Below are 15,566 nucleotides of genomic sequence, written 5' to 3'. Positions count from 1 at the left end.
CTAAATGACACTCCAACCAGTAGCGGGGCGTATTGGTACGCCCCTCAGAACTGTATTGTACGCCACTAAATGTTGTTACTGTACTTCTTGGTGCTAATTGACACTCCAATCAGTAGCGGGGCGTATTGGTACGCCCCTTAGAACTGTATTGTAAGCCACTAAATGTTGGTACTTCTTGGAACTAAATGACACTCCAACCATTAGCGGGGCGTATTGGTACGCCCCTTAGAACTGTATTGCAAGCCACTTAATTTTGTTACTTCTTGGTGCTAAATGACACTCCAACCAGAAGCGGGGCGTATTGGTACGCCCCTTAATGGTGTTACTTCTTTGTGCTAAATGACACTCCAACCAGTAGCGGGGCGTATTGGTACGCCCCTTAGAACTGTATTGCAAGCCACTAAATTTTGTAACTTCTTGTTGCTAAATGACACTCCAACCAATAGTGGGGCGTATTGATACGCCCCTCAGAACTGTATTGTAAGCCACTAAATGTTGTTACTTATTGGTGCTAAATGACACTCCAATCAGTAGCGGGGCGTTTTGGTACGCCCCTTAGAACTGTATTGTAAGCCACTAAATGTTGGTACTTCTTGGAACTAAATGACACTCCAACCATTAGCGGGGCGTATTGGTACGCCCCTTAGAACTGTATTGCAAGCCACTAAATTTTGTTACTTCTTTGTGCTAAGTGACACTCCAACCAGAAGCGGGGCGTATTGGTACGCCCCTTAATGGTGTTTTTTCCTTGTGCTAAATGACACTCCAACCAGTAGTGGGGCGTATTGGTACGCCCTTTAGAACTGTATTGCAAGCCACTAAATTTTGTAACTTCTTGTTGCTAAATGACACTCCAACCAGTAGTGGGGCGTATTGGTACGCCCCTCAGAACTGTATTGTAAGCCACTAAATGTTGTTACTTCTTGGTGCTAAATGACACTCCCTTGCAGTTGTGGGGTGTATTTGTTTCACTGATTCACTTTTGTACAGGGACAAGAGGTATTTTTGTTCCTTTTAATTCATGTAAGAAATTAACGTACTAAATTTCAGTTTATGGTCATGTAGATAAAATATAACATGAAATACATAAGTTGGTACAAACAAAGAATAATTTTCTCATTGTGTTATTTTTTGTCTCAAATTTATGTATCTGCAGTATGATTACAATGCATTTGCCTTTTTAACTCACATTTTGAAGGTTTAAAGACAATGACAGTCATAGCGTAGATTTTTCCCTATATATACCATATTTTTATACCCGGATGCAAACGTCATTAAAAGCAATATCATTTCTGGTAAATTTATCAATGTTGAACAGAAAGTTTTTTTTTTCTTGGATAAAAGTCAGGTTTAAATAGTTCCTAGAAACCCTAAATGTTTCCTAGCCTCTTCTTTATCTTTTGTTTTATTAATTGCCTTAATTGTGATACATTGTACTGAAAACAATGATTGTGTGATCATTTACATACAACACAGCGTAAGGAAATAGATTGCTTTCACCGTCAAGACTGAATTGCAGGCTTTTAAATCTGACAAGATTCTCCAAGAAACTTGTATTTTGAATAATAAATGCCTTGTCATCATTATACATATACAAAATTGATATCATCCTACAAAATCATCCATCATTGGTCCGGGAGACGACCAGTTTTATTGCTCTGGTTTTAAAATGTAATTGTGTTAAAAATGTTCATCTGTTATGAAGTAACGTCCTACTTGTTTCATCTTCTCCTCCCCCACCCCCCCCCCAAAAAAAATCATATTTAATTTCATGTCTTCAGTGATAGTTTAGGAGTACCAATACCAAAGGAACCACAAGGTTCCAAGTTGAGTCATCTACTGGTTGATAAAACTCATACCCTGCCACTAAAAGCAGCTAAATGAGAAGAAAAACGAACAAAAACCAAAATATATTTATATATATATATACATATATATATATATTTATATATATATATATTGATATATATATATGTATATATATATATGTGGATATATATTGATATATATATATATATATTTATATATATATATATTTAGATGTGATCATAATAATAATCTGCTTGCTTCATGGATTTCATCTTCACCTTTAGTTGCAAAGGGCCAAAAGCGTTATACAATTTTGGTCTCATTATTTCATCGTCATATATGTCGTTCATATATGTATGTTTATTATGCAGAAAAAAAGAATGTTAACAGATAATATATTTTAATATGATACTCTTGATCTGGGAATACGTCTCTTCTTAAATAGAATTTAAAAAACAAAGTTCGACAAGAATCTCACAGAGTCATGTTGTAAACCTTCATGTTTATTGGACTGAGAAGTTGTAACCTTATTTTATATGTTGAAGTTTTGTACATTCTTTCATTAGTGTCAAGATTCGAAGCTGTAAATATTATTCTAAACTGATTTAAACAGTACAAATAAAGTTTTTGATTGTAGTGCCTCAGAGTGGACAAAACTCGCAAGGATTATCTTGTGCTGGATTATTTTGATTTTGAGCCTGGTTTTTTAATGGTTTCAGTATTTGCGTTCTGTCCAATTACTGTCAGATTATATGTTAAAACAAGAAGAATCTGATTATATTTAAGAAAGCTCTCTGCTAGTTATTCATTAATTGTCCTAGCTATTCCCAACTGAGTACCACATCAAACAAATAAGCATGCCCCGCCCGCGAATTTTTTTCCCTGAACCTTTCGGGCAGTGTACGTGGAGTTAAGCCAATCAGAGCGAGGCTGTGTTGATGACGTACTACTCAGTAAAGATGGTCATTCTGGTAAATGCTTCGCTTCAATAACATAAGGTGGAAAACGAAAGACCGCGAGTTCGAGCCCCCGTGATTTTCCCCTTTTCCACTTTTTCTCATACCTACAGCTTGTGCTTTGCTAGGTTTGTATAAATCATGAAATGAGGTAGGCTCAGTAGCCTAGTAATAGTATTAGTAATAGCTACCGTGGCCTCTAGTCTAGCTAGATCATAAAATTTCCTAATGCTGTAGGCCTACTGTCACTGTGGTAATCTTCCTGTGAGTGATTATGTTAGTATGAATTTATGAAGTTTAAACTGTAAATCGTGAGATATGCAGGAACCAAAAGAAAGCCGTAAACATGCAGTCAAATTTAGGTCATGTCAGAAAGTTATTGAATTTTGATTGAATTCATGACCTCCTATCGGAATGATCAACAAGTTTTGTCGTAGTTGGTATATTGTAACCATGTATTGTAAGGTCATCTCGTCTTGTAATATCTGATACAGTATTCAGTAGAAATTGGGGTTGACTTGTATAGTTTAAGTTATAAATCATGATAATAGAAAGTTATGAGATAATAGCGATTTAATCAGATCAAAAGTCATTTGTAAAGAAATATCAAAACCGTAACTTGTATTGTATAAGTGGGGAAAAAATTGCCTATTGATCAGAATTTTTTCATTATATAGCTTGCAAGGGTCACATCAGTTTGATCTGTTAACAACTAAAGGCTCGGGCTGATTAATTTCTTTTCTGGAATTAAACATTTATTTACTTTTGATATATACCGCCTTGACTTTTGTCAAATATCTCACTGAAAAGATGGACGTTTCAAACCGTGATTGGGTGTGGTTAATCACGTCTCTGAGTTGAGTATATGCACAGGAAAGATAAAAGATGGCATTGTAGTTATCTCCTATAAACAAAATAACAATCCGGATGTCCTGTTAGCATGCAAATTTTATTTCTTCTTCTTAACAACAACTCAAAGATAAAATCACTTTTATTTCACCTGAAGAATATAATATATCACGGTGACCAGAGACTGACAGAAAATTCCATTAAGACATTGTCTTGCTACAAACTTGGCAGGTAAGCACAATGAGATGTCAGACTAACACGGTAAAGGATTAAAAAATTGTTATATATTTGATTATAATTGGTGCAGTTAAGAAATAAAGTTCAGCTAGAGTTAGAAGGTACATTTATGAACGGAATTACATTATATGGAATGCACCATAATATCTCTCTCATTTTAACTGTTCATTTGATCTAGTAACAAATGTCTGTGGGTGAGTACAGTAGGTGTTAGTTTATGCAGGAGCTGAAGATCTATAACTTATAGTGTATCATCAGTAATTTTCTAATATATGCTAAATATACAAGTGCTATTTTTCTTCGTGGATAACTTCAAATGTGTGAAATGGTGCTGATGGGCTAATCTGATTTCTCACCATGGGCGGGATTACGGGGGGGGGGGAGGGGCAAGAGGGGGCATTTTCCCCCCACTTTTTCCCAGACCTTAGTTCACTTTTTTGTCGTTTTTGCAGACACATGTGCACAACCCTAATCGAAATTTCCCCCCACAACAGCTCTATCAAATAGGCCGATTTGTTCGAATCTAAGTCGAATTTATGTTTAACATCATAACATGTAGCATGCAGAATAACTGGAGCTGGAGCACATGGTTCGCAGCCCAGGTTACGAATCCTGGAGCTAACACACTAGCGATTCCATTCTGCATGTGATGATTCCGCGGCATGTGCTACAGTGCTAGCTTCAGGAATTAATTTTCAACGTTGCTGCTCTACTGAATGCGTTGAATAACTAAATCCAGAGAAACGATTTACGAAAGCCAGATTATCATATTGGGTATATCAATAATTAAATTTAATACACTGACACATGACACCCCCCCCCCCCGTGTCATTCAACAATATGCAATGGCAAAGTGGGGACCGCGGGGAGAATTTCGAAGTGGGTGCTGAACATATTCTTGATCTGTCCAATGCACAATATACTAATAATTTTAGGGGGAAAAAACTGTCTAGATGCGATTAATTGTTACCAGAGGTGTCATTTTTGCTGATCTAGGATTTCCTTTTTGCTTAAATTTCGACGCGCCGCGCCAACTGATGGTGGTGCACCGCCAGATAGTGACGTATAAGCTTCAGTTGTACATCACCATATAAGTTCTTCTATCCGTCCTCCCTAAATTTACACAAGTTCATTAATTGTTTAGATGCAATTTAGAGCCAATATGGGTGTTAATTTTACCGATCTAAGGGTACCTTTCATCGAAAATTTCGACGCTCCTTGCCAACCGATGATGGTGCTCCGCTTAAATAGTGACGTATAACAAAAGTTGTACATCACCATCCGACCATATGTTCTACTATCAATCCTCTTCAATTTTTAAACGATAATTAACTATCTAGATACAATTGTAGACATGAGATCCATATTTCAAGGATGGGTACATGCAGCTTAGAGCACTCGGGAAGTGCCGTTTCCGGCCATCTGGAGGGATTGTAAAGCCCAAAAAATTCTTGTGAGCTCCGCGCCAACCGATGGTGGCGCTCAGCTTAGATAGTCTTGCTGGCAGATTTGCCCCCCCCCCCCTTCCCCCACTTTCACAACTCAAATCCCGCCTCTGTTTCTCACCGTAAATGCCAGTTATAGTGACGCTCTGCAGTCAACGGAAACTGAGAGAGGTTAAATTACTTGTTAGTCGCAACTGGGAGAACATCACTTAACCCTAAATGGTAGGTACATTTGTCCTAATTGTGATGTGAACATTTAATTTTAAATTTGATACTCAGATCAAATAAAGCTGAAAGCTAATGAACATGATAAAGTTAAAATAGCGAAACAAGACATTCTCACCCATCAACACCTTCTGTATTAGCTAGAATGCCTCTAACTTCCCCTCTCATCAATATTACCTCATAATTCTTTTCTTTTTTTAAGGAGAGGAAACACTGCAGTGCTGGTGGGCAGTGGCGGCTATGCAGGGTTGGGGCATTACCAATTTCTACCATTGAAATGTATTGTAAACCAATTGAAACATGCAGAACCTTCCTTATGCAAACGTTTGCACAAATTTATTACTGGGTACTTTTTGTTTAATTTTAAGATACATATCCCCATATGGGCGAATTGCCTTAGACTGATGGCAGGGGCTGTCCCTAAACAGCATTTGAAATAATTGGAAGTTGATTCAATAAGTACATGTTTCCCCACCCCCCCTCCCTTACATTCCCTTACAATCAGACATTTTATCAGTCATATATAGTGACTGGCACCAACACTGCTTTATTGATGCAACTGGTCCCATGGATATATCAACATGACCAGTCATATGTCAAGAAATAACTAAAGTGTGATCATGACTAATGGCAAAGATTGGCATTGTCATTACCACTCATCAAATGCTACACATGAGGTTGCTCCATCTTAATAATGTAGTACCTTGAAGTGCTAATGGATAGCTTTGACCCATTAGACCCATTAGATACTACATTTGTGGTCTCATTCAGGACACTTACTTAAATAACATTACAAATTTCACAGAAATATTGTCTTGATATTTATTCTTAAATGCTCTGTTATTGATTGTAAAAGAAGTTTTTACAGGGTAAATAAAACTGATAAAAGAATGGATAAACATTAACCATTACCATCAACATTAACAAGAGGTTGTGAAGTGAGTTCTTTGTAACGTCTTAATTTGCTCAGTAGGTATCCCATGAGCACCAAAATGTGTTAACTTGTCCTAGTTACTAGATCTAGGAGTCCTTCACAATGTAACCAAATGTCCTTGATTAAAACACCCAATGATTACCCCGCAAAAACACCTATGATGTCACTTCGATAAAAACAAAATTTCGAAGCCAAAGCCATTTGTTTATTTACGCAAGAGTCACTATATGGAGTATGCAAAAGGTATAGAGCGCATGTGCAGTAAGTAAATTCAGTTGAGTCTAATGGTACACACATTGAATTGTAGAGCAATTATTTTCTGAATAAATCTTCCGATTGTGCACATTGACAACTGCCGTCATCTTCAAGTTTGTATAAAGAAAACACGAGACAGAACTCGGTCCCTAACCAACTTGTCCACAACCAAGTCGGCCCACCTTTTTTATGTTATCGAGCTGGTTAGGGTTGAGATGCCTCGTACTTTCTTCCGCTGAACCTCGTATTCATGAATATGTGGCTTTTGGCAGCCAGTTGGGACAATTTCCCAGTGCTTATAATACCACAGTCTGTATTGTCCTCCCATACTGTGTTTCAAAGCACTCGTATTGACAGTACAAACAGTTCCTAACCTTTACCTGATAGAAACATGATATACATACTGCTCATACTGACACTACGAGTGTTTAGAAAGCGGGACATTGACAGTACAGTATAGAAAAAAACATGTCCCAACTGGGTGTTTGTCGCCAAAGTGAATAATCCTGAACTAGTTTGGGGCCGAAGTGGTGAGAGACAATGTTGGTTATAGCCGAATGAGGTAGGGCCGAGTTGGTTATGGCCGAAGTGGTTACGGGGCAAAGTAAGTTTTTAGGCTAAAGTATTAGGGCTAAAGTAGTAGGGATCTAAACCACTTCGGCGCATAAATTATTTGTCCCATAACCAATGATTCCCTAAACAACTCGGCCCATGTAACCAACAGGTTATAGTCAAGTTGTCTAAGGGACTCGAATAGGTCCAAGTTGGTTAGGTCCCAGTTGTTTATGGAACTGAGTAGTTTGGGCTCCTATTACTTTAACCCAAACACGGACCTAACCACCTCGGTCCCAAACCCCCTCAGATGCAAAGTAGTTCATTCTACAACGACTCAGCTCCAAGCAAGATCGGGTATGGCCAATTTGAGTTGTTTATTAGCCGAAGATGTTGGTACCCTTCTTCTAAGATGTACAGTAAATATAGGAAATTTAAAATTTCAATACTCATTGTTTGAACCGACACCTTAATTTGGATAATATATAGTCCACAAATAATGTTCTAGATCAATTCAGTTGATTAAGTTTACAGATTCCCATAGTGACATAACATGATATAACTTATTAGTACTTATTACCAACTATTTAAATGTGATTTCCAATATCCAAGTTTCCCCATGCATATATTGAATATTAAATAGTAATTAGAGCCCAACATCCAACATACACACTGTAATATACATGATTATGACAAATCTTCCAGTTCTAAATCTCAACTTGTCTTTTTACTTTCCATTGAGTTGCCATAGAGAGATCAAAGTTAATTTAGTTGGAGATAACGTAATATGAACAATTCTTATACCAGTTATTAAGAATAAGGGCCCGTTACTTAGCACCCTTGCTACTCTGTGCAAATGTTATTTCCCCTAAAGTTAAGGTAGGGCTCGACGAAGTGAAACAATCTTGAATTTCTGATCGTCCACCCATAAAACAAAGCAATAAAATGCACATTACTAAAGTACACAATTGCAAACACACACCAACAGCAATTTTTGCCGATATCCCGACCAAGAAGTAGAAAATTTGAGAAATTGAAAAGACAGGACTGCGAGCTTTGTCGCCGCACGAGCAGCGCCAGAATGTATGGTACCTTTAAACTCAGGTAGCCCTAGACCCAATTTAAACTGGGTCTATTGCACGGCTAAGGGGTACGTTATGTCCTTCTCTTCGTCGATATAGTTTCGTCTTTTACTCTATTCCCTTCGCTGTTTGGGTTCTTCCTGCCTTTATTGATGATTACTTAGTCCCTTCGTTCTTTTGCGGAAACTACTTGCTTCCATGCTTGCTAAAGTGGACATTAGCGAAATGAAGTAACGATCCAATATACATGTACTGTGTGGATACGATGTGTAGACTAGTACGGTACATGTGCTATTTAGTCTACTTTGTTACGTTGTTTGGTATCAACTATTTGTTATTTCGACTTACTTAATATGCATTACCTAATATACTTTCATTGGCTTCTTCAAACAAAGCCGTGCATTATCGATTTTTTATTGGTCGTTTATTTTTTATGAAAATCGGAAAGCATTAGACAAGATTCCTTGCCGAAGTGTGCCAATATTTTAGGCATAAATATTTTTGTGTATTCCTGTGTATTCCATGTTACATTATATATACAATGGAAAGTTTACTGACAAACGTCAACAACATATTAAAATATTGTATTAATGTTAAATAAATGTTACTCTGCCTGGTAAATCTCATTCACGAATTCCATAATTTCTGCAAGGTCAAGGAGCTGCTCCGACAACTCTTTTGACTTTTTTTTGTTACTTTCGGCACCATTCGATTCGCTGGAAATTTCGTTTCGTCTGTCTTCGTCCTTGCTTATCTGAACAAGATCATAAATTGCATGACCAAGAAATGCCAAGTCTATACCGATACCAACGGCACTCAAAACAATCGATGCCGCAGAAACTCCACTAGCAACCTTTGCGACTGCTCCTCCTACTTTAGCAAGATCATCAGCAGTCTGTGTAGATAAAGGGGAAAAATTTTGAATCATATTTTATTCATATCGTTGACTGTCAGTATGGTCCCACATCATAAGCCCTTTCTTGCTTATTGCTCTCAAAATTTCTGGGAAGTATGATTTACATGTACTTTCAATATTTCTGAACCGGTTGTGAATTCTAAGTATATTCTTCAAAGAATGGATAAGCTATCATTTACTCAATTTTATCAATTCATCTGACTGGCAAAGGGAACAAAAAAGAGACTTCGTTCAGGTTTCGATACGTACATCTCTTTAAAAGTCATTTACCTAATCGCTATAGGAACGCGTTAAAACATAGACGGCTTAATTTTTCAGTTCAATACAATTTGTATTCACATAGTTTTGCTCTATGGAATCGCATATCTTCATGCACTTGTCACCCATGGTATTATAGTTATTTTTGACATATTTAAAGCTGAAGCGTATGTTCTATTAGATCTAGTTTATTGACGTCAAGATGATCAAGGTGCACAATGAAATATGTAAGTGAACATTTTACGTCACATTGTTACCTCTGTGGTCTGGGAAGAATAGGATTTAACGATTAACAAACAGCGGAATAAAACAACATTCGAAATGGGGCAATTTTTTGGGACAAAATATATTAGTTAATTATTAAAATTACTAAATGGCATTGATTCAGTTACATATATATTGGGCAGCAGAAGCAAAACCATAAATCTTCTAACTCCTGCTTAATGTCGCCATATGTCTTGTTTAATAACTATCTGAAAATTCAAGAGTGGACGCGTCTAGAAATTTATCAAAGTGAAAAACATGTCCCTGTTAACCAATGTAAAGTAAACAATATGATAAAACCATATCCAATTAGATTTACACTTACATCAATAGCCCTTAGTGCTGTTCGAGCTGCAGCCGCTCCTCCTCCTCCAACGACTGTCCTTGCAGCAGCCTGACCAATCTGTCCTATAGGGGCAGCCATCTTAACACTAGGAAGTTCGGTGTCAGCGGCGAGGTAACGCCTAACAAAGACACGAAATGTTGTATCCGTATCACTAAGTCCTCTTTTTGGAACTGCCTCTTTAAGATGATCAAATGAAGCTGTTTCTGCCTCTTTTGCAACCGCAGCAAAATCTACAATATCTTTTACCCTGAGCATGTGCCTCAGCATATCACCCATCTCTGTAAGAATATTTTGGACGCAACCATCCAGAAGACAAAACTGTTGGTGAATATTCATATGGTTCTCTCCTCTTTGATAAAGTTGATTGATTTCGTTTTCCATCTTTGTTTTTTGTGTTAATTCGTCATTTCCTAATTGCTTCGAATTAAGATATGGCCTCATATGGCTTGAGACAAACTTTAGCAGCAAATGGATAGTAACTGTTGCATTTGCGAAATGCTTATTAAAGTCGACGAACATTGCAAGAACAGGTTTAAACTCTTTAAACCTTTTTTTATCCCCAATGGCCTTCTCGACCGAAAACCCGATGTTCACACCAGCTCCGGCCAGTCCTACTGCTGCCCCAGAAGCTATTAGTGCGATGCTTGTTGCAAATGTGAAAGGAATCAAGATTGCCCCAGCGAGTGACATTGCACCACCTACTAATCCTGCTAAGCTTCCACCAATGACGCCATAGTTTTTCTTCTTCCTGAAATAAATGGCTGCCTCAGCTAATTTTCGTACATCGGCAATCGTCTCTTCAGTGAAGACTTCTTCGTTTGTTGATAATGGAAGATCCTTGAAAGCATTGAAAATAATTGAGTTATATATTTATACTTCATAGTGATCTAGGCATAAGAAGGGTGATTATAATTATACCTTGCTGACTTACTCACAGTTAAAGTGTAATGTTATTAATAACAACTAGTGACGAAAACAATATAATTTCAAATATTAAAAAAGGACGTTAACTTAGTTCTCTGTGTATGAACTGGACGTTAGGAAAACGATATGTACTTTATTAATTCAAAACAGGATTACATGCCACCAATGATCAGCAGTTATGTAAGGACACGCCGTGGTGCAATTGAAATTTTCGAATTTTCTACGGGGAAGGAAATCACACAACGCATTGTACAACATAAGCCGCGCTGTACGCTGAGACACTAAAAATACCTCAGCCAACCACCCCCCCCCCCCCTTCGGCCCAACTGAAGGACACTGAATAATCTTTGAGAACAATAAATGCACTTATAAATTTAGTATAGAGTATATTGTTTTAAACGCTGCATAAAACAGCACCAATTGCATCAAGGCACCCAATTTATCAGAACATTTTAATGACCCATCCCCAGGATGATATAACACCCTTTAATAAGTTCATTAAAGTATTTAAGATTAGGAAAAGCTTACATCAATTATTTTTTCTAAAACATATTTAAAAATCGCCTTAGTGTTTCCATATGCCTTAGTGTTTCCATATATTATGTTTTACGAGTCACGAGTGAAACTTTGGGTTGGTAACCATTAGACTTTAGACTTGATTATAACGAATGCAACATAAACTGCAACAAAGTGATGAACATAAGATATAGCGATTAATAATATGAATATAAATATGGATATGAATATTAACTTGTTGCAGCACGGTAGATTGAATACTCCGCGAACAATATGCTTTCAATTAAATTGATACAATAAATTGATAGCGTAAAAATAGGAGTGCAATACCAGAATATCATTAAGACAGCGTAAACAAAACTCCAAAGCTTCAAATGCATTCGTAACCTCCATTCTCAAGATAGTTGATTCGTTGCCTTCTGCGGGGTTATTCACATCTGTCTACAACAGAAGTATTCGATATTGCAGATGGTTATATACTCTGGTATTAAAACAAAAAGTGAACGTCAATCAGTCTTGTTTTACTTTTACAAATATTTGTTGAAATAATGGTCTGTGGCACTCTTGCTCGTTCACAATAACCCACCAACAGCCCCGGTATACTGACGCATTCTCATATTGCTGTTGCTTGGTGTTGTGTTTTCTTGTAGTCATGAATTATTATGATAATCCGTTCTGTGCGTTGATATGTTGTGACGTTTACGTTAGTAGCAGAGATGAGTAAACCTGCAGTGACCAGGTTATGCGTGCCAGACACATATCCTTACCATCTCAGGAATTTTACTGGTATCCTTATGCAAATGCAATGCAGATGCAGTTCTTTCGTCCGCCCTGGTTGCTTATGGTTTCTTAGTGTTCAGTTGGCAGCAGTTTATAGCATACGTTCTGCTGACATTATAGACATATTAAAAATATAAATTATCTTTAGGCTGATTTGTCAAAGACGGTTTATAAGACCATACCTTCAAAGTTAACATATTTGTTGAAGCCCACAATGTCGCTGAGATCACCAGAACCAACAATTGTGATACGTTTGTGTAGCTTGTATAATTCATGATGATGAGTCTTATCAAAGTTGTTGTCTTTGGTTTCCCATGGTAGGCCTAACGTTAGGCCTAGTTGAACAAAAAACTCCAAAGCTGTACCTTCTCCAAGTAAAGTGCAGAATGACAATTGAAAACTGCAACAGTTCAAGGAATTGGGCAATTATAGACTACCCGCCATGCGAAAACACCCTTAAATCGCGTGGCTACGTCGAGATTTCTCAATGTTCACCTGGGACTGACTGCACCGAAGAAGTATTTATTAGGCGAGTTTAATGTTAAGAAACTTTGAAAACGGATACACGAGCATAGTTATGATGTGAACGACCCATCATTGACCCTAATCGTTTCCTACGCGATTTCAATGTTCACAAAGTTTGAAAATAATGTATAGGTCCAAGCATTCCCCTGCAGTTGCTACACCGGCTCCGTCGGATACGTCATTATAAAACCCTTGCATTAATATAATCAGAACATTCCATCATTGACATTATATCGAAATAAAAAGAGAGAAATAGTATTACTTTATAAGGGAGAGAAAATATTTAATTTCCGATACTAAAAGTAACAAAAAAGAAAGTAATTGAGAAAGCTTTTTACTCTAAGATCTAGAGAAAATATTCCATGTCCCAATAAAAAACAACCCAAACAGGGGAACTATTAATACTCGAAAACTGAGAGAAATGACTCAATGTCCATTATCGTACTTTTCATTGATACTCATTCGTATTGATACCAAATTCATTTGTGTGAATGCGTTCTGAGTTTTATTTATACTCATTATTATTAATACCCAATCTGTTCCTGTGAATTATGTGAAAAGTGAACATTGATGGTATTCCTTCTTGTCGAAAATGGCGGCGCTAAAGAGGGCATGAGAGGGCATTCCAATATGTAGAGCTATGTCAATCGTTTGTGGAAAATGGGCTGTGACCACAGTTTATCATCAACGATGTTTCATAGTTACGTTCAGCCTTCAGTCATCAATGAAGGTTAATGTGAACAACAAGTTAACCGCAATGGTTTTGAATCAGCTTTAATCACTATTTTTGGCGAACACAATTTCACTGTAAAAGGTTATAATGTTACTATGTTCAACACACAAGCTACTTCCTGCTTGTCGCTAGCAGCAAATTGAAGATCAACAGCTTACCCAAATGCATCAATCTACACTACAGTAACTATTTTTACCAGCTTTAAGTCACTATTTTTTGCGAACATGGTTAAACATTTTCACTGTAAAATGATAACGATACTAGGTCTGTGTCTACATCGTTAATAAATAACACTTGTTGTATACACATGACGTATATACTTCATCTTTTACAGTTACACACAGCACACAGTAAACATATCACAGACATTCAACACACAGAAGCTACTTCCTGCTTGTCGATAGCAGCAAATTGAAGATCTACAGCTTACCCAAATGCGTCAACTTACACTACTATTTTTACCAGCTTTCATCACTATTTTGTTTGCGAATATGGTTAAACATTTTCACTGTAAAATGATGAGCTCCTTTTATGAGATAAACGAGTCTATTGAGACTGATTGCCTACACGAGTCAGTGACTAAGCATGAGGGGAGGTGGATTTGATGTTGTGTCCCGCACCCTTCAGAAAGTTTTAAAGGTGCCAAGAAATTTTAAAATGCTGTTTTTAACTTTTCAGAAAGTACAGAGCAATACATTGTGGGAAGTTCTGTTTTGCAGATGTGATATGATTTGATTTTGACCTATTTCTAAGCTCCTGCATCATCAAATTATACACAGCAAGTTGAGTAATTGCCATAAAAATGTTTTACCTAAATATGAGTTGACAGTGTATATCAGTCTTAAACATTTTCTGAGCATTTACCTAAGGCGGCTGTATGACTCCATTTGAATGTTAAACCTTCCCCTAGCAGTCCGGTAGCCAGTCTGGGCCCAGGAGCATGCTCCCTCCACTTTCAGACTAGTGATCTGCTACCCCTAACCCCTTAATTTGTCCCACCATCATGTGAACAGAAGCTTCACAAGTAACATCCCCTATTGTAACCCTCCTTTAAATATCGGTGCACCTCCATAAATTGTTGGTGATCCTACAAACATTTCCATACGGTATGATACGACCGTTTCTCCTACATTTCTGTCTAATCAAAATTAATACGGTGAACAATATAGACGACTTGACTTTGTGCTCTATGTATCGAGTGAAGTGTCTAAGGTAACATTGTACAACAATATGGAACATGCTATAATGTTTTCTTCAAAAAAGTTACCACCCGTTTGTGATTGTTTACTTGTGAAAAATTGCATGAAGTAAGCCATAGTCTACACATTTGCGGATTAATAACGATAAGAACAATGTCCATAATTAAGAAAGTGTAACTTGCCAACTATTGAATTGTTGTAGCCTAGTGAGATAGATTGAGTCTGATATTATGTCGTAACGATGTTTATTCATTTCTCTTTCAGAAAATCAAATCAAGTGATAAATTTACTTACGTTTTCTGTAGAATTGGTCGGAGGTCTTGGTCACTGGCAGTGTGATCAATCGTGTACGTACCGTTTGTCGCCACTTTCTGTATTGCAGTACATTCTTCTATGACGCAGTCAACTTAGTTGGGCGTCCGATAAAGGTTTGCACTGCACTTACTTTCCCTGGATTCAAATATAGCAATGGAATATTCCCTTTCTAGACTCTTGGATACGGAAGCTTAAAAGTGCCAACAACATAAGAAAAACTTTGCCCCATAAGTTGACATATTTCAGTAAATTGTTTAGATAACAAGATAATATCTTATCAAAAATCAGAAAATGTTGGATTTCTCAGTTGCTTTAACTGAGCAATTGAACAATTTTCTGCAAAATGTTTAATTGACAGCTAATCATATCTCGCCAATTTAACATTTTTCTGCAAACTGTTCAATTGTTCACCTCATTCCATCTGAGCAATTGAACAATTTTCGGCA

At 37.1% G+C, this 15,566-nt stretch overlaps 1 protein-coding gene across 5 annotated transcripts; it reads right to left on the bottom strand.

The window, feature by feature from the left end:
* Positions 1-4,227: 4,227 nt before the first annotated feature.
* On the bottom strand, positions 4,228-15,252 carry LOC139972165 (uncharacterized). 5 transcript variants are annotated; one of them, XM_071979157.1, is made up of 4 exons: positions 15,100-15,252; positions 11,899-12,009; positions 10,108-10,965; positions 4,228-9,239 (listed from the first exon to the last, which is right to left on the bottom strand). In XM_071979157.1, exons 2-4 carry the CDS (start codon positions 11,959-11,961, stop codon positions 8,949-8,951), a joined length of 1,212 nt encoding a protein of 403 aa, XP_071835258.1. In that variant the 5' UTR covers positions 11,962-12,009; positions 15,100-15,252; the 3' UTR covers positions 4,228-8,948. The 5 variants fall into 5 exon arrangements, with proteins under 5 accessions (XP_071835258.1, XP_071835259.1, XP_071835260.1 ...); XM_071979158.1 differs by having other exon boundaries at positions 11,899-12,049; positions 15,100-15,246; XM_071979159.1 differs by having other exon boundaries at positions 11,899-12,005; positions 15,100-15,245.
* Positions 15,253-15,566: the final 314 nt, after the last annotated feature.

Source organism: Apostichopus japonicus, chromosome 8, assembly GCF_037975245.1.
Source record: "Apostichopus japonicus isolate 1M-3 chromosome 8, ASM3797524v1, whole genome shotgun sequence".
Taxonomy (NCBI): domain Eukaryota; kingdom Metazoa; phylum Echinodermata; class Holothuroidea; order Aspidochirotida; family Stichopodidae; genus Apostichopus; species Apostichopus japonicus.
This window is presented reverse-complemented; position numbering and strand designations above follow the sequence as displayed.